Raw genomic sequence first — 20,289 nt, forward strand, 5'->3', positions numbered from 1 at the left:
TTTTGTTCTTTTTTTAAAACACACACAAAAATCTTTCGGGCCTTCTTTATACATCACAGAGACACAAAAGGGCATAAGCCCTATTTTAGGAACACAGAAATTGTCACACTGGATCAGACCAGTGGTCAATCTGGTCTAGTATGCTGTCTGACTCACGGTATGTCATATAGTTTAAGGTAAAGTGTAAGACAATTATGGAACAAACACAGAAGCCACTGAAGCATAAAGACATTTCTTTAAAGGTATTTAGCTGCTGAAATTAAACTGGGTATTATAAAGATTTAACTAGTTTAATGACAACTCATTAATGGCACTTGGATCGATGCAGAAACAATTAAGTGTGGATAAATTAAGACCTAACTTTCTCCATGTGTTTATACCCAAAGGAATTTGGGTTCCCAACTTCTATATTGGTTCATTTCAACATATTTAATGAAAATTAGACCTATCAAATCTTTATACTACGTTCTCTTATTTGTGCTACAGAAATACCCTCAAAGATCTCCAATATCCAGCTGGATTTTCTCTCTACATCAGTTCAATCAAAAGACTGGTCTAATGATTCATAACTTTATACTTAAGACAAAAGAGGCAGTGTATAGTTTATTGTATGCTTTGGACTATACATATTTGAGACACTAAACACAGAAATAATTCTGTGAACATGTACTACTATTTATGTGTTTTATTAAAATTTTTTTATTAAAAAAATAAAGAGGGAGTGGCTGATTTGTGCATCCAGGAAGCATTAGTCAATGTCACTCACAGATCTCTAACATATTTAATATTTTTGCATGCACAAGTTGTCTTCAGCTTTATTCCATTTCAAAATTTTGATTTGTTCTATACTATTAAGTCATATAAGATAGAATTATGAATTTAATACTTTATTTGCTTACTGCCACTTATTTAATATTTTAATCCTTTAAAATAAACTGTACATATTACCCTGAAATATTTACTCAGTGTTTCTTGTATAGTTTTATTCAGCTGATAGCAGGGAAACCCTACAATACAATTGGAAGAACTCCTAAAGTAATATGGCCAAAGTTTGCAAATGCAGCCTCTCATTTTGGGTGCCCAACTTCAGAAATCTAGGCCTTGATTTCCAGAAGTGATGAGTAGCTATTGACTTTCAACTGGAGATGGAAGTGGCTCAGCACTTCTGAAAAGTCAGGGCCAAGTGTTTCAAGTTGAGTACCAAAATTGAGGCATTCAAAATCAGCAGCTCTTTGAAGACTTGGGCCTATATATCTAACAGAATTAACTATTATTATTTATTGTTTGTATTATCATAGCACCCAGGAACTTCAATCATAGTTAGGCAATGTACAAACATGACTGGCTCGTAACTATTAATTTTTTGTGTAGTCTCTTAGGAGCCAAATATTTCAGTTTCATTGCATCCATGCTTTGAAAAATTCCACTGTGATAAAGCAATTTAACTGAAGTATTTTCTCTTACCTGTTTTTCTTGTCCTGGTTGAGATACATAATGTACTCCTCTTTCCCTTCTCATCTTGCCACCGCCACCACCTCCCACTCCAGAGTATAATCCATTGGATGCAGGTGTACTGAATTTGGGGTATGTGAAATTGCTAGCACAGAAATAAACAGTATATGATTAAAGCGCACTCTTATTACTTAATTGTTTTAAGCTCTTATACCCTCAGTCTGGGCTGGAACAGAAACCTTCCTACTAACAGTCCGGAAAAAACAAAGTTCTTGTCCAAGTTGTATTGTGTTGGTCAAATAGACATCCCAAGCAATAAGAATATTGCTAAATAGAAAAAGCTACCACCAAAAAAGAGAGTCAATCAATCAAAAAAATCAATCAATCAATCAGAAATAGTCTCAACTCCACAAGGTGTGATGTCTGAGCCAGCAGAGAAGAAGATGGAAAAATTAAGTTAGCTAGTAAAATATGTTATTCTCCCACATCCCTTATTGTTAGCCTGGACAGTGGACATTTCAAATGAAATATTCACCACCAAATGAGAGACCGGATAGAATGGGTGTATCATGGGAGGGAGAACAGATCAGACTACATGCAAACATTGACACATCAAGATTTCAGCATAGAGAAGATATAAAAGGATGTCAAGGTACCTGTCTGCCACTGTTATGGAACGAACCTTGAAAGAAGGCAGAGACTCCAGTTTCTGCCGCATGACAGTGACAGACAGAAGCCTTAGAAGCTATGGCATCTTTTATATGGCCCTCAATAGAACAAAGAGGAGTTCCGATTGTGTTAACATCCCAAAATTCTTTTGAGATGCACATACATCAAAGAGCTTTATAAAGTGTAATGGAATTTTCTCTTTTCATTCCAAAAGCCTGGACAGAACAAAGGGGAAAGATATTCTAACCCAAGTGGAAAGGGGAAAAACTACTCGAGGAAAGTAAGGAAAAAGGAACAAGATTAAGCATTACACCTTGCCCAGATGAAGAAAGAGATAAAAGTGCCCAATGGAAAGAAATCCTATATTGAAGTTCTTCTTCCGGCCAAGCAGATGACTACTAAAAAGATAGGTTTAAGCACACATGAAGGCTTTTAAGCCCCAGGTCAAGTCCCCATGAGGATGAGGGCGGAGTCTTGGTTTAACCTTGTTAGATGCTCCAGAATAATCTCTTTAGCTCTGGATGGAAACCTATGGAAGAGCACTCTGTTGCCTCTTAAAGCCTAACTAGCACTTGGATGCTCAACCTTTAACTATCCAAACTTAAAAGAGCAGCAAGAATTTTAGAAATTTCATATTTTACTCAATTTAACTACTCCTGCACCAGAGCCTGACTCAGACTCTTATGCAAAATATGTAACCTTTTCTGCATACACCTGTTTGTCACTTACGGAGGAAGTCACTCCTCTGTCCCAAAAGGAAAGACTCTGACCTACAAGTCCTTACCCAGATTTCAAAAACGGAAAACTTCTGCAAAAATCCTAAGGGAATTCCCTTGTTTCTTATCAAGAGCCACCCAAGAACTAAACAGACCCATGGATTAGAGTGCAGACTCTCTTGATCAATTAATACAAATGGACTGACTCTCTTGCAAAAAAAAAAAAAAAAAAAAAAAAAAAAAATAAAAAAGGGTGTAATTATCCCTTCTGCAGGAAAATACAAATCCACAGAAGTCAGGCTTTGTACAAGTTCATTATCTTCATGCAGAGGATATCTTGTGAGAAAAATCCTATTTCCACTATAGAATAATCCATTTTGAGGGGGAAATGCTAAACTGAAACTGATACTGAGGCTATGAAAGTTGAGAGACTAATAAAAATCATAGAGGAAAACTCAGGTAATCATTTCCAAGGCCCACAGAACTACTCCAAGAAGGTGAGGGCTAGCTTCTGAAGGCTAACAGAGCCTAGTGACTCATCTAGGGATGAAGCAGCAATTTGTCCTGTATATTACACACAGCAAAGCATCTGATAAGGCCATGCTGCCTTCCACAAAGACCATGAGATACAACTAAGAAAACCCCCACACTGTTTCTCAGATGTTCTTATCAACTGCTGGAAATGGCCCACCTTGATTATCACTACAAAAGGTCGTGTGTCCCCCCGCTCTCCTGCTGGTAATAGCTCACCTTAAGTGATCACTCTTGTTACAGTGTGTACGGTTACACCCATTGTTTCATGTTCTCTGTGTATATAAATCTCCCCACTGTATTTTCCACTGAATGGATCCGATGAAGTGAGCTGTAGCTCACAAAAGCTTATGCTCAAATAAATTTGTTAGTCTCTAAGGTGCCACAAGTACTCCTTTTCTTTAACTAAGAAAATGGTACTGGTTCACACTCAAAAGAACTTCCCTCAGAGAGAACCTACCTTACTGTAGTAACCATATGCATACAACAGGACTGATACATCAATTGGTTGCTACGTTAATATACTCTTCAATATCATGAGCCAAAACTGAAGGTCAGAGTGTAGGACAGGTGGAACCACAAAGGCTAGTCCCACTAAGCAGGTTACTTCTGCCATGTCACGGGAAGTGGTAGGTCAGCTCAGAGTACCTTAAACCAAGGCTTCACATTCCAAACTATTAGGAAAAACGTGAGGCTGCTACCATACAGAGTGCCCAGACGAACCAAGAGAAACATCTTCACTGCAAAATGCCTTACTTCTACAACATCTAATCCTGACAGAATTGCTAAAGGAGCTAAGGTAATATTAGAAATCTAGTTCAGCTAGCTGAAAAACTGTCCACACTTCCTGGAGAAGGGAAATTACAATGTCTCACTAGCCAAACAGCCCCCTCTACAAGAGTGACATTGCAAGAACTTTGTTTATTTCCTGTCTTCATTTGCTGGTAGGAAGACACATACTGACTAATAAGTGGTTGTCTGTAAATCATATTCTCATGTATCCTTTTTTCATTTAGGATAATTACTGCTGTCGTTATTAATTTATCTATCATCATTCCCTTCTTTTCTACTAAGTGTATATTAACAGACTTCAGACATTTCATATGCCATTTCTGAGAAACAATTCTTAACTAAAAAGAGTCCCAATTTCACATTCTGTTGTGTGATCAAGAAATACTTCTTATTTCCTTTACAAAAAGGGTACGCACAGAGATTCCAGTGGCGGATGCACAAAGCCACCACCCTTTTCTCACATAAATAATTTAGATTAAATCTAAGAAGTAAACATACCTTTCAGGTGGCTCTACTTGCTGTTCTGCAGTCAAATTCTTCTCCCTCACTCCCTGCAAATAAAGGAAAATAACTTCGGGTTTCTCTGAATTTGCTATTATTTGAAACACAAAACAAGACTATAGTTATGGCAATTCTTACAACATTTCTTCTGCTTCTTTTATTAGTTAAACTAACTAGAAAAATCTAACTGCATCTACTTAGACTTTGGAGTTAAGTCAATATTACAGATACACTCAAATGAAGCTTTGCAGCTCCAATGGATGTCATCAGTTTATCACTATTAATGATTAAAATAATGGGAGATTAAATTCTTTTTATATTAACCAAATTTCACTAGCATAGCCTGCATACAAGACACATTAAGTACCAATTTTAACAAACAATGGATTCCAAATAATATATTATAAACTTTTTGGACCAAAATCTGGGCTGATTTTACAGTCCATGCAATCCCACTGAGGTAATATTTACTGAAATTAAGTAGTATATCATATAATACTAGCAAGGTATTTATATTAGAAAGAGCAGGCCATTTTAACAATCCCATTAATCATAGAAACAAACATCTATTGACATCTGACTCATATCAATCTTCTATCAGGACAAAACACAAACTCTGCAACCTAAACAATTTATGAATTCATAGATATTAAGACCATAAATTACCATTATGATTACCCATTCTGACACTGTATAACACAAATCCTATAATTTCACTCAGTAATTCCTACATCAAGCCCATAACTTCAATTTGAGGTAAAGCATAGCTTCAGAAAGACATTCAATTTTTATTTTAAGACTTAAAGTGATGGAAAATCCACCAGATACCTTGGTAATTTGTTCCAACAGTTAGTTACCCTATTTAAAATGTATACCTTATTTCTAGTCTAGTTTCTTTTTCCAGACATTGGACTCGGTCATGCTTTTGTATACTAGACTAAAGACCCTTTAATCAGAAATTTTCTCCGTGTAGGTACTCAGACCGTGATTTTAATCTTCTCTTGGATAAACTATACAGATTGAGCTTCTTAAATCTTCCTTTGCAAGACAGTTTTCTATACCTCTAATCATTCATCTGAACCTTCTTTTCTGAACCCCAATTTTTCAACATCCTTTTTGAAGCACTGAGACCAGAACTGGATGCTGGGCTCCATTAATGGTCTCCTTAACACTATACGTAGACATACTGCCACCTCTCTACTCCTACTAAATATTCCTCTGCTTATTCATCCAAGGATTACGTTAGCCCTCTTGGCATGGCATTTTATCATGACTCTCTAAGTTGTTTTCAGAGTCACTGTTTTCTAGGATGTAGACCCTCACTGTGAGACGCACACTTTTTGTTCCTAAATGTATCTTACATTTGGCAATATTAAAATATATGTTGTTCAAACGAGTCCAGCTTACTAAGCAATCCAGAAGGCTCTGCAGAATTGACCTGTCCTCTTTTTTTTTTTTTTTTTTAATTACTCCACCAATTTTGGCATCATCTGCAAAAGTAGCCAGCCGTGATCATATATTTTCCTCCAGATCACTGAAGATAATGAATAGCACTTGGCCAAGAACAGATTCCTGAGGTACCCCACAAGAAACATGCCCCACTTGATAACAGTTCCTCAATTACAATTACTTTGTGAGATCTATTAGCCAATTTTTAATGCATTTACTGTGTGCCACATTGATTATGCCATTTGCATAGAACTTTGTATTCAAAACAAAATGTTTAGAGCGTAGGGAAAAATCCCATTAGAACAGATACACAGACGACTGTGAAATACAGCTTATCTCTCCCCGCTGTAATATAACAAAGTCTCAGCTAGTCACTAAAATACACATAACATGGAGTTTTGTATGGAATATTCAGATAACATTAAGGTTAGAGAGGTAGACCCTCAAAAAATTAGAAAATCCAAAATTAAGCCTGCACATATAATCTTAGTTCTACCTCTTGCAGGTTTGCATTTTTTCTGAGAGTTGCTATTGGAATAAAACATCTTTAGTCTCTTGCTGACTAAGCAGGCAGCCCTAACAGATCGCAACCGCTGGGTTTCTCTCTTTAGTTCCCTTTTATAACTACTTATTTTTCTTCTAACAAACACTTTTACTCCCCCCTCTAAACTGCAATAAGTTTCTTTTCTCTAGGTTCTCACTTGCATCAACATGTAATCATCATTAATTACAAGGGGCAGTTAAGGTCAACATCATAAAACAGGTCCTCCTGCTCCCTGGGCCCTTCCAGATAGGAGACTTAAACCCAAACTGAAATGTTAAACACAAAAATGCTGAACTGAGGCACCCCCACATATGGTAGCTGTGCTGTGTTATTTACTAGCAGATAGTTCCCATTTAGAGTTCAAAATTCACTGAATATTTGATTCTGACAACTTTTGAGTCTAATGAAAATCATGATAAAGTATTTATGCTATCTACATAACAGCTCAAAATTTCAGTTTAAATCCAATATTGTAAAACTGAAAACCTTCCAGCCTGAGCCTGAACATCTATACTTCTAGTTTTAGCCCCACGAACACGAGTTAGCTGACCTTGGCTCTGTGACGTAGTACCATGGGTTTTTTATTGCAGTGTAAACACACCCCCAACGTCTCTGCACTTTAACAGCTCACCATATGTTCCTGTCTCAGCTCCCCCCAGCAGTGCTGCCTTGGTTCACAATGGGGAGTTCAAGGAGCAGTGCTATGGACAGCCTTTCAGGCCTTAATGCCCAAGTTACAGCCACAGAACCTCTAAAAGTAGTGACAGTTAAGGGCCAAGTCATCTACCAATGAGAACTCTTGACACACAAGTCCAGTCTTCTCATGCCACTGACTCAATACAACCAACAGAACGGCTTCAAGCAAACAAACTGCAGAAAAGAGGCAGCGACCAAGTTACCACTGTCACAAACTTCAGCAGTGACGTAACTCTGTAGTCTCTATATTCATAACAATTAAATACAATCATTAATTTAGCTTCATCACAACCTAATTTCTTCAAATATAGCCTATGCACAAAAGATTTCAATTGATTTTAAGTATAAGTTTGAAGTGTCTGTCTCTCTTTTATTAAGATCACTCAAAAAACAAAAAAACTTGACAGATAACTTTCTTAAATAATTAAGTCTAACTCAAAACTTATTAACAGATTTACTTGTAAATTCTCAGAAAATTCATTCTGTAAAAAGAGCAAGTCCTGTAAGTTTGGGGAGGGTAAGCTGTATTTTTTTTTTTTAAACAACAAAAAGGTTAAATCCCTGCTTTTAAGGACAAAAGGGAACTCAGACTTAATTACTGAGCTATAACCAACTCCGCCATAATAGACTGTATTACAGATGTCTGTGGCTGGGAAATAATATGTTGGTGTGCTGCCTAAAATCCATTCAAGCTTTACTCAGAAGAGCCGAAGGGAGAATATTTAGTGAAAATATCAATACTTGTTTTGAATTTTAACAACTATGCTTTCTATAGAAACATAAATGGCACCCTCTTTCCTCCAAGCCTATGCCACTTGGTTGTTCAACAGTTTTACAACCCATACACTTCACTTCACTTTCAAAAATATCCATAGGTTGGTTCCTCCCACTCACGTCAGTGCTACTTAATCTTCTTCCAAAGACTATCTCTGGCAAAACAGATAACTGCACAGGCAGTGGGGTTCCTTCACTCTTCTGGTTCAACCATCTCAAAAGATATCCTCCCAACTTTCCAATCCCCAGTATTTGCATAATAGAAAAGGACAAGGTACAATTTTTGTCTGGGAAATATGGTATATCAGAACTGAAAAAGTTTATATGTTTTATAAGTTACCTATAAAATTTTAGAGTAACACAAACTGAAATGCCCTACAGGATCTCAAAAATTAGATCACTGGGAGACCATAGCTTAACTGAAAGATAGTTTATACAGAGCTTAAGTATGTTTATTTAGCATGAAAATAATCCAAGTTTTGCTAGATAATTATTTCAGCAGATGTTTCTTGTAAGACTATCAGAGATTTGATCATAACTAGGTCTCAAAATTTACTGCTCTTCTGCGTTATCCTTTCAGTCCAAATATAGTCCTAGCCAGCAGCACACCATTACACTGAGGATGACCAACCAATCATATACTGGTCTATGAATACAATAAAAATCGACACAAATTCAAATATTCCTTCTACAAGGATTCCTACTGTCTTAAGCATTACCCTGAATATTATAAATTGTCTTGACAGGTAAGAACATCTCAATAGGAGAACTATTTATATTTATAGCTCTTCCAAAGTTAAGAGAAAGCATACTTACTTTGTGCTTTACATCTACTCTCTGTCTAATCTTGCCTGACTCAGCAGCTGGAGTCAGAGATGGTTTAAAATACTGTAACCGGCTCATTGACTGAGAAATTGTCTTCGCTGTCACTAGTTTCTGGACTGGAGGATGCTGGGATTCCACCTTTAAAAGAAGCAGCAATCAATATAGTTAGTTTGGAGGCTTTGGGATCATTTGTATTTACTTAAAAACCTGAATAAAACGAGCTAACTACCTCTACGCAATCACTGCACTCAGTGAGGTGCTTTCGTGTACTATACAAGTATTCAATGCGCATGGAGAAATTATGAAGAAAGTCAAGCAAGGTATCCAACAGTGTCTTGAATCTAAAACCAGGATTCCTCAGCTAATTTTAGTAACATTTAGGAACATTAATTCACTGAAATCATCAGAGTATTATCCTGTTTTACACACACAATGAAATTTGTGCTCATAGTTGAAGCCAGGAAATAGACTTCTATGTCAAAGTGCTAATGGCTAATCAACCCACCCTCTGGATTTGATTACACCAACAAATCTCATCCTAAAAAAAAAAAAAAAAACCCCAACAGCATTAGTCAACTAAGCCCTCAAACCATGCAGGCACTTTGAAAATTTTACCCCACATTTTATTTTACTGACTCATTTTAAAAAGACAATGTCAATTCAAATTGTATCCAAAATTTTGGATTTTGTATAAAGCAAGCTTCTACAGAAGAACCAAAAAGATGAACACAAAAAGAATCTTTACATTATTTTCTTTTTAACAAACATTCCAACGTTAAGAGTTATTTTAAACAAATACCACATGCACTATATTTGCAACTTATACATTACTACACTACATACATATCTAAAAATTAAACTGTCTTCATTGATTTTCATTATTCAAACATTTCTTTGTTAGGACATGTAAATAGTGAAAATTAATCTGAATTTTATAATCTGCTTCACTTGCAGTAATCTAGTTTTGTCAAACACCAGTAGAGAAAATAATTTACAATATTATTTTTAAACTAACAATATCCCTATAACTCAGGAAGGAGCCACATTTTATTTCCCCTAGTGTAATTTCAAGGATTACTTCATGAAAAGGAGCTTTTTCAAAGCTCATTACAATAATGCTTCTTGTCTGCTTCTGAGACCTTCCATAAAGTATGCATTAAACTAAGTTTGTTCATCAATCTAGTCCACTCTAAATGGAAGAATTTTGCAGTGTGAATTTTAATGTGCGTCATCAAAACATTATAAGGAAAGGTAGGCGGACATTTTTCTGACAAGGGATTACAGATGAAAAGCACTAACGTGAGTGCTATTCTGGCCTATGTGGGTTTTTAAAGCAAGAAATGTACTGCACTACTGGTATCAATTGAAACAGTTTTTACTAAGTACACAACTGTTCTGTCAACGGTCCACTTACTCTGCCAGCTAAGCACAAACAAAAAAACCGCCCAACAATCCTTGTCTCGACCAGCAATTACTACCATCAAGGGCTTCCCTTTTCTTGCCAAATATTGCAGTATGAATAGACAATTCCTTTCCTTTCAGCCAGAGACAGCTGTGTGCAACATTCGTTTAGTCTGATGTCACCAGGCTCTCTGTTGCATAACTGCTACATCTTTTTTAACGCCTCAACACAGGTGTGGCTCTATAATTTAACTGAAAATGCTATACTGCAGTTTTCTTTGCAGTTTATTTACATGACACTTATGCTGAAGGAATTACACACTATACTTTGTGTTCGAGTGTCATCTTTTCAACAAATGCTCAACTACAAAAGATGTGGATTCTAATATGTTCTGGTAAACTGTCAAGTGTAATAATATTTCTAGTCAAAAGGTCAGTACAGAAATTTAAGAGACATTCTCTCCATTTTCTGTGTAAAACTTCATGTGGTGGATGCTATAGAAGGAAAATAATATTTTTATTTCTATAGTGGTCTCAGATCCCAAATTTATGCAATATTAGAAGTATCTGAAAAACTTGAAAAATCCATTAGCATTTTTCACTTGTTAACACCATGACAGGAATCAGGATTTACCATACCATTATGACTAATTAGGGCTTCTTTAACAACAGCTTAAACTTATTCTTATGTGTAAGAACATTGGTTAAAATGATAGAGGTGACCAGAAATTACAAAATTCCTTCCCTCTTCAACAAGCCACCATTTTTCAAGACAGGAGCATTAAGAAGCACAGGTAACAAGTTTAAATCATTGGTTTAAATACAAATCTGGCGAAGTCATTTAGCACCATTTATAAATATTTATTATTTGTTCCATTTCTGGTCACTCTTCCGGCACAAGACCTTCCTCAAATTATTGTCTAACACACACCTTGCTTGCCAACTAGTAGTGGGAAGAAACAAAGCTCCCTTTAGAGTTCCAGTCATGTTCCTCTTAGTAACAGATCTCAAGAAAGAGCAACATGAAACTAGCCTGCCCCAGAAGTGGAGTGGATAACCGTCCCAGCCCTCCCAGATATAGTGTGTACAAGAGAACATTTTTGTCATTAATAACCCAAACAAAATATAATTTTAATGTTATGTGAGTTAATATCCTATTGCTTGTATGCACTATAGGTTTGCAGAATCTTCACAGTACTTAAAACTAATTAATATTTTAATTAAGTTGATAAACTACCTGGGTATCAGTGAATCCTTACCTGTTTTCTCTTTGAATGGAAGCGAGTAATATCCAGCATGCTCCTGTCCACGGGCTGTAAGGAAAAAGCCACACGTTAGAGGAAAATTCTTTACAATGACATTGGCATGAAACAAAAGAGAAGACAGTTTAGAGACAAACTTACAGAAGACAATGGAGAAACAACAGAAGATGGAATCCTTTTAGCATCCTGTCAAATAAATATTACAGTAAGTTAAACTATATTAAGAAAGTTTTCACCAATATTGTGCAGGTAAGTTTAGAATGTGTTACATGCTCTTGCACTGAAACACAATAGAGTAAAATGAGAGCCATTTACTGCTAAAGGACTTGACATCTTCTCCAGAGACTGCAAGATGCGCCGCGCTGTGGAACTTGTCACTCCATAGGATTGCACATTTGCTTGCTTAGCTTTCATTTGTCTTCTGACTGGTGTCTGAAAAGTTAGCATGATAAATGTTAAAATGTTGGACTTCAACATTCATATATTTATTTGTTTTGGGACAACAATGGGTTGGATCCCAATATTTTAGAAGAGAAGTGGGGAATGAGCTCAATGAGGACCTACTGAAGAAAATGGGAGTCTACTGGCTTCACAGCAAGAGTTGGATTGTCCCCGCCATGGGCCTGAAAGATGGGTGTGGGACAAAGTGACGTCTTAAATCACTTCAATTCATATTCTTTTAATCAAAATGTAAAAGGCTGAAAGAAGAAAATAATGGGCCTGCTATCTTTTTTGAAAAAGGGCAGGAAAGAAAATGTAAGTAAAGGCTCATTGCAAATCACTTTTGAAGAATGTACTTTGAGTAAGCAAGAGAAGTCAGAGTTACATGACAGTATAATGTATCATCTTAATCAGTTTACATCATGATCGGGAATTCCAATTTTTAGTTTCTCTTTTTAATTATTTTCAGAGTTTATATTTTGCTACTACAGTGCCTTGTAACTTCTTTATAAAGAAGAGAAACCTTTATATTTACAACAATACATATCAAACATAACTATAAAAGAGAAGCAACAAAGGTCAAAAGGAAGAATACTCGGAAAGCTTCCTTGAATACTCATTTATTGTTGGCATCCTATGTTGCCCCTGTGTAATCATAGACAACTGCTGCGCACCACACTGCTGCTATGTGCAGGCAGGAAGCAAAGCATAGAGGATACAAGCAGCTAGTAATACTGGCTGTAACCCACAGCAAATAGCAGGATGTGAGCTTATTCCCTCCTTCAAAGGAAGCTTGCCATTTTAGTTCCCCTTCCCCAGGCCCAATTATGTTTATTTTTTAAAACTGATTTTTGAAAAATTGCAATCAATTTTTTTTGACTGTTTATAGCATTTATGATGATATTAGACAGGTCTTAGTTTATAAAACATTATCTGTCTTTAAGAGTTGGCACTTTACAAAGATACATGTACGTCCATTCGGATTATGTAAATGTTTAAATGGATTGTGTTATAGTGTGTATCTTGACATTGCATTTAGGATTGTATCCAAATCTCTGCTGGGTAGAAGAACAAAGGTCAGCAAAACTATGTTGTTTGTTAAGTAGTATGTCACTTTAAATATGAAAACTTTCAAAAAGGCACAAATATCTATTCCTGCTGTAGTTAAGGTTACATGATGTTTTACACACACACACACACACACACACACACACACACACACACACACACACGTGTATAGTTAAGCACGTGTAAATTATATATAAATTGTTATGCAACTTTAAAGCAATCACTACTGTTTCTGCTACAATACAAATTTTCCAATTTAAAGATGCATGATAAAGTATAACTTTGTTATAATACAGCTTGTCCCTGTCTCTCAGACAACAAACAGCATTGTACTATTTGTAATTTTCACTGATCATTTCTACAACATTCCTAAGGCCAGACTGCTATTACACAAACAAGGCATAATAACAGGTTTCAGAGTAGCAGCCGTATTAGTCTGTATTCGCAAAAAAGAAAAGGAGGACTTGTGGCACCTTAGAGACTAACAAATTTATTTGAGCATAAGCTTTCGTGAGCTACAGTTCACTTCATCCGATGAAGTGAGCTGTAGCTCACGAAAGCTTATGCTCAAATAAATTTGTTAGTCTCTAAGGTGCCACAAGTCCTCCTTTTCTTTTTTACAAACAAGGCACTGACCCTTTACTATTCTACTCAGCAGAGATTAGGATGCATGGAATTCATCATGGAAACCTGTATTCAGTGTTTCACTTACTCTGGTTTACATCTGGAAGAACAAGAGAAGCACAGGTCTCCATGAGAGCCAAGGATTGAGTACCACTGCTCCAGTGAGACAAGGTGGGTGAGGTAACATTTCTTATTGGACCAACTTTTGTTGGTGAAAGACAATTTTGCAGCTACAGAGTTTGAGTTTTCACCAACAGAATTTGCTCCGCTACGAGCTATTACCTCACCCACCTTATGACTCTCCTGGAATCAACATGGCTACAACACTCCTTTTAGTGGCTGGCTGCTGAAATATAAAAACTGCGCAAGAGTGTGTACGCACAACGGAGAAGCAATGGTTGCTCTACAACAGTTTTTAAATTCAAAATCAGTTTAATAAGCAACTATTCATCACCAGTAGTCCCACAGGCTAATACGCTCATGAAATTTACCTTTAAGATTGGAAGCTTTCCTGGTTAAAGACTTCTACATTTGACAGTTTCCTCCTCCATTACTTGAATGTCAGTGATATCTCTATAATAGTATAGTGTCTACTACTGATAATAAAGTAAGTTTTTGATCTATCTTGTGTGCACATTTTCAAGACAAAATTTTCATTTTACATTTCAACTACTCTTCCCTGCCCATATAACCAATGGTTTCTCTTACTTGATAAGGAGTAATTCGTATTTTAGATTGTCTTGCTGCTGCAGCTGCACCACCATAAGTGGTTTTTCCAGGGTAAAATGGAGAATCCCCAAGCTGGCTTGCCTTAAGGACAGAAGCATTACCAAGTGACTGCAGAGAGAAATATTAACAGGTAGTTAGCAAAATGGAGACAAAACTAATGTGATTAAAATTTATATTGTGTAGTACTCACAGGGGATAGGGTTCCAAAAGCAGATAAGTTGAATGCAGGTTTTTTAGAGCTGGTAGCAGAATGTTGTGTGAGAGAATGAGATCGTTCAGCCTCTGTGGACCAGAGAGGTGGTACTGATGTATTTTTTGAAATTGCTATATCTGACAAAAGGACACATGGTGTGTGTAAATCATACTGTAAATTAGTTAATACACAAGAAAACTGGATATAAAACAGCATTAAGGAGACACATAATAAAATCCAATATTTAATCCTGCACTATTCTACCCCAGGGTTTCAGGGTTCTTTAAACAGACTAATATTGTGTATTATTGCAATATAATCTGCATCAAAGAGTAGGAGCACCAACATCATCCCTGAACCCAGGCTCTGTTCACAAAAGCATATACACAACTAGCCCTTAGAATGGAAATTAAAGGAACTAAACAGAACTGAATACTGATGGATTTACTATAAAACGGTATTTCTTCTTTCTGACGAAGACAGGAGGAGACTATAACACATGGGGATTGGTAATCAGATACTAAGTCCTTCACACGTAGGTCAATGGTTCAAGACTAGCCCAGGTCAGAAATGACTCATTCATAAGTCTGGTAACTGTTTAGTTATCCATCTGAAATGAGATAATGCTCTTATTCCCATTACTATCAAATAGTCCATAGAAACCACCAGCATTCTTACCGACAGATTCAGGTAGGCCAAGAATTGCAACAGCATGGAAACAACTATCCTCACCAAGGATAGCTCCTCCAGAAAGAGGGAGAGCAATGGTAGATGCACAGTACGAGGAGACCTGCAATACGGCAGCCTATGCTGTCCAGCACTTATTCTGAAGATAAAGGACCTCAGTATCCAAAGGTGTCAGTCCAAAACTTAAAATTTTTACTTTAAAATCTTGAGAATGTTTTTCCTTAGTGAATGTAGTATTCATGAAATGTGACAGACTTGTCAGTATTGAAAAGTGAAGTCCTCTGTCCACAAAACAGATAAAGCACAAGCAGTGCAAGTCTCCCCACATGACCCTGACCGTATGCCTCAATTCTGACCTGCAGAACACCCCAGCCCATTTTCAGGGTTTCCACTGCCATTCAATACTGAATTACATTGGTGATTTTGATATGAACATCCATTTAAAATTAAACTGATTGAGACTACCACCCAATTTCATGAGTACAATGAGCTGTCAGTCTCTACTACCTCAACTTAATATGAGTATAACCAAGGTGAAAGGCTTCGTGTTCCATCACCAACTCCTGAGACATCCTAGCCTCATAACAGCATTTTTCAGAACACTCACCTAAAAATTACAATGTGATGTAATATTTCAGATACTTAAAAAAAGTTAAATTCTTAAATACCAGAAGATATACATCTAAGTAATTGGCACTAACAAATTTTGTATTTACTAAGATGACAGATGGCATATGAAACAAACTCAATTTATTCATGTTGTGAAACACAATCATCATATAAGGCAGATATGACCGTAGTAAAATGAAAGTTACCTTTATCAGATGCTCTAGAGGAGAAGCCACTAGTAGTTGAGATGTTATCATCATCATGCTGAGAGGTAGAATCTTTGATTTCTTTTACAAGGGAGAGTCCAGAACTGCCAATTGCAAATGCAGAGGATGTGGAGGGCTGACAATGTGGTGATGGGGAATCCAACATGGTGCAATTCAAATGACCCCGATGAAGAGAGGGTCTTGTTAATACATCTGAGAAGTTTAATGCAGATCTACTTGTGGACGGTTCTAAAGAGGAATTAAAAAAAACACAATTAGAATTCTATTAGGCAAGGTGAATGTACAAGCACACAGAAATCAAGAGCTGTTTTCTATCAACAGTCACTATACTGCCTTGTGTCAAGTACAAAAATAGAGATAAGCCAAATTTAACTTCTTCCTCACCCGTACAGGGTTTCACTTAACTGTCTCATGACAGCAGCAGCACTATATGCAAATACTTAACCTACTGCAATATTAAACAAAATTTTAAACTACAAAGAAAATTCAGGAATTTTCAAGAAAATTAGGAAATTCAGTGTCAAGGTTTCCTTAACAACTCTAATGTTGTCCCCTATGTCCAATTGCTCTCAAATAGAGTCTTTCATCACACAAAATATATGCAAATTTACAAAATGAATGTATGAAGAAAATGATGAGATTCAGACATTAGACAATTCACCTAATTAATACAATCTCTATTAGATAGAAAGTATTAAAAGTCACTTGATTATATGCAATAAAGGTACTTTTTTTGGTATCTTCTCTAAATTTTATTGTACTGGCTCCCCCTACAGATGAAAAATGTTGTGTCCCTGCCATCATTTATTGATGGGATTTTAGCATACAGAGAGAGGATACAAACCTCTTGGTTTGTGTGAAAGTGATGCCACCCTATAGTAACCAGATGAGCAACTTCTCAAATAAATCAAAAGGTCTGAAGTTCTGAAAGACTATTGGTGGATTAGTTCTTATAGTTCTTGTGCGAAGGAGATGACAATTAAGGTACATTTTATCTAAAAGGAGCCCGAGGCCTTCCTCAGACGTTCTAGGAAAGCAAATGCTATTAATATCAGCATCTATGGATTAGCTCAGTGTCCAGAATCATGGTGGGGTCACTAACCAGTCTGCCCAATCTCCAGCAGATTTTTATGATAACATCTTGAGAGGAATTATATTGATCAGGCTAAAGGTCCAGCTTGGGAGAGAGCATCTATGCTTCAGGTCAATGGTTCCTGAAAGCTGATTATATGGAGTTTGTTTTTTCTGTTCTCAAGTCATTAAGATTTATCTGTGGCATTCCCCATTTGCATCATAACTGGTTAAAGTTCTGGACAGCAGTATTATTTTTAATCCTTTGGAGTTGTTTGAGTAAATCTGCTGTGTGGTTGTCCTTGCTGAGAAGTCCTGTAAGTTCTTCTCAACCCAAGACAGTATGTGTTCCTCTGTCCTGAAGACATCCCCTATTCCTTTATGAAAACTTGCTCTCCAGTCAAGGACTGCGAGTGCTGTAAATTTTCTTATTTGCCCTTAAAGTCTTCTTCAGATGGTGTTGTTAGCAGAGGCAACTAACTTTCTCCAATTTGACAGTCATATAATGATAGATGCACACAAATGACCTCCTACCCAGGCTAGCAGTTTTGGTAATCGCCACCACAGCAAACATTTTTAATACATGCTCACAGATGGGAGTATCTGGATAGTCCTGCACTGCAAATCTAAGAAACTATTGCCATGTCCTGCCAATTTTGTCATGTTTATAGGTATCCTAATTTTAAGATAATTAAGAACTAACCTGAATTTACCATCTGTATTACTGATCAAAGGAGCCTGATTTAAAAGGTCAGGACTCAGAGGAGGGTATATTCCACTCATTCTAGGACTGCTCATCCGTATCTTGTTTTGGGAACTATGAAACATAACAAATGTTTCTATGGTAATGGGATAAGAGTTTTTCATCTAGAGGTCTTTTGTTTATAAACAATCCAACTTACTTCTGAGTACAAATCATGACCATTTAAAGCTATTTAATGGATTACGTGAAACTCATTGACATATAATTCCCTATAGGACACCCTCAGAGAACACAGGAAGACAATGTTTCAAATGACACGTTTGTACTTAAAATTGAAAAAAGTTATCAAAACATTTGTATCAGAATTTGTAAAATGGCTTTTCCTTCCAATTTCTCTTAAGTTATAATTAATTCATAAATGTAAATTTATGAATAAAGATTATTCAACTAACTGACTACAGTTTTGATTGCAATCTCCCACATACCTTCTAAATTAATTCTTGTTGACTCAGGAGTGACTCTCCCATCAAACACTGGGGTGTGATCATCTGAATAACCATGATGGTAGTTTACTGGAGTTTCCTGCTGGCTTACAGGTTCGCTTGCATCTACACATTCATCTTCACTTTTATTGAAATACCTTTGTAACCAACCTGGTACGATATTCTTCACTGATTCTGTAACTCTACTAATGATTCCCTGCTTGAAAAAGAAAGTGCTTATATTTAACCACAAGCATGAACTCAAAAATATATTTTGACATACAATATTACACAGATACTAAAGACATGTCAGGCAAGAACTGCTGAGAAAATGAATACAACAGACAAGAAGTTCAAACTCTTAAAGTATTATATTCCTTGAGGACAAATATGAAGACTACTCATTGGACAATTTATTTATTTCCCTGTATCAGAGTTTTTAATGTCCCTGATGCCCTTCTCTCACCTAATTCTCAAAACTCTGATTGAACTTCAAGAGCAAGGTCACTAAGCTACATTCTCCCTCCAGTTTGTAAGAAGACTTTCTTCCTACCCCTTCTCTTAGTGCTTGTCTACACGTGGAGTTGCTCCTGATTAATTCCATATGTGAATATTCTTTTTCTAGAATAAATGCATCCCTATGTGGAGTTAATCAGGAACAACTATATGTGCAAAGAAACCCTTAGTCAACATCTACAGTGACATCAAGGTACTTCCAACAACCATGAGCCTCATGATTTTTTTGCTCATGGCACTTTAAACATTGACTACTTGTATCAAAATCTATAAAATACTATGCTTTGAACAGATCTCTGTATCCTCTGATGAACTGTTAATATGAGTGAGTAATCAATGCTGATTTATCATTGTTATATTAGTGTTATTGAAAAAGAGTCATCAATTGGTCATTAATTTTTTGAGGGCTGAAGACAGTGTGCTCTTGAACTAAGTTGCTATTGAAACTTAGTTGGAAGAAACTTGGCTACATTTCAATAGCATCTATGGCATCAAGAATGTATCTATGTGGGACTGTCAAAATAATTAGTGTTCTGCTCTTCTACCTTGGTTAAGTTTCACTCAATGACACATTTGATCTTTAAGAACCCCCAAAACCTAATTTTTTGCACTTTTTAAAATACACAAATGCTTTTGTTTTCCATTTAATAATTCTTGGCAAGGTTTATATTTTAACTTTAGAAGATTATGATTTCATTACTTCTATTCATCACTTGATTCCTACTGTTCTTTTTACTTCAAGCATGTTGAGTCATTATTTAGACACCATTTGGTAATCACTAAACGTTAATTATGCATTTGAAGTATCGATCAGCAGCTTTCAACTCTATTACAGTTAGAATGAGAAATACCCTACTGAATTCTACACATTTTGAAATATGAGAAAAGATGAGCTAACCAGATTTATACAGAATCACTATATCAGATACTACAAACTCCTTCAAAGTGATCAGACCCTCCGTAAAAAGTTCAATGTCAAAACACTTCAATGTCAGCGCTCCAGTCAATTCCATCCACTAGTCATGTTCTTCATCCCGACTCTCAAGACTCTCTTCAACCCCCCTGATTCAGCAAGATGCATAAGTATATGCTACCTCTTAGCACCTACGTAGTCCCTCTAACTTTAAATAGGACTACTTAAGCATATACTTAACTAAGAACTTGAGCAGTCCTATTTAAAGTAAATGGGACAACACAAGTGCTTAAAGTTAGGCTCTTTCTTAACTACCTTACTGAACCTGGGTCTAGGTTTCTAGGTAATTATGTAACTTTTCTTTCCTAATAGACAGAACAAGAACCTTGCTGTACTCAACTTTCTAGAATAAAA

At 36.3% G+C, this 20,289-nt stretch overlaps 1 protein-coding gene across 4 annotated transcripts in view; it reads right to left on the reverse strand.

Moving 5' to 3' along the window:
- The window catches only part of NUP153 (nucleoporin 153), a 64,306-nt gene that overhangs the window by 19,628 nt on the left and 24,389 nt on the right, over window positions 1-20,289 (reverse strand). For 2 of the 4 annotated variants that reach the window (XM_038391426.2, XM_038391432.2), the window contains exons 2-11: window positions 18,450-18,666; window positions 16,170-16,418; window positions 14,665-14,804; window positions 14,454-14,582; window positions 11,928-12,044; window positions 11,754-11,798; window positions 11,610-11,663; window positions 8,941-9,087; window positions 4,659-4,711; window positions 1,465-1,597 (exon numbers count right to left, since the gene is read on the reverse strand). In XM_038391426.2, the coding sequence (XP_038247354.1) occupies window positions 1,465-1,597; window positions 4,659-4,711; window positions 8,941-9,087; window positions 11,610-11,663; window positions 11,754-11,798; window positions 11,928-12,044; window positions 14,454-14,582; window positions 14,665-14,804; window positions 16,170-16,418; window positions 18,450-18,666 (1,284 nt within the window). The remainder of the gene's footprint in view (window positions 1-1,464; window positions 1,598-4,658; window positions 4,712-8,940; window positions 9,088-11,609; window positions 11,664-11,753; window positions 11,799-11,927; window positions 12,045-14,453; window positions 14,583-14,664; window positions 14,805-16,169; window positions 16,419-18,449; window positions 18,667-20,289) is intronic. The other 2 variants (XM_038391427.2, XM_038391435.2) reach the window with 2 other exon arrangements.

The sequence above is a fragment of the Dermochelys coriacea genome, chromosome 2 (assembly GCF_009764565.3).
Source record: "Dermochelys coriacea isolate rDerCor1 chromosome 2, rDerCor1.pri.v4, whole genome shotgun sequence".
Lineage (NCBI taxonomy): Eukaryota > Metazoa > Chordata > Testudines > Dermochelyidae > Dermochelys > Dermochelys coriacea.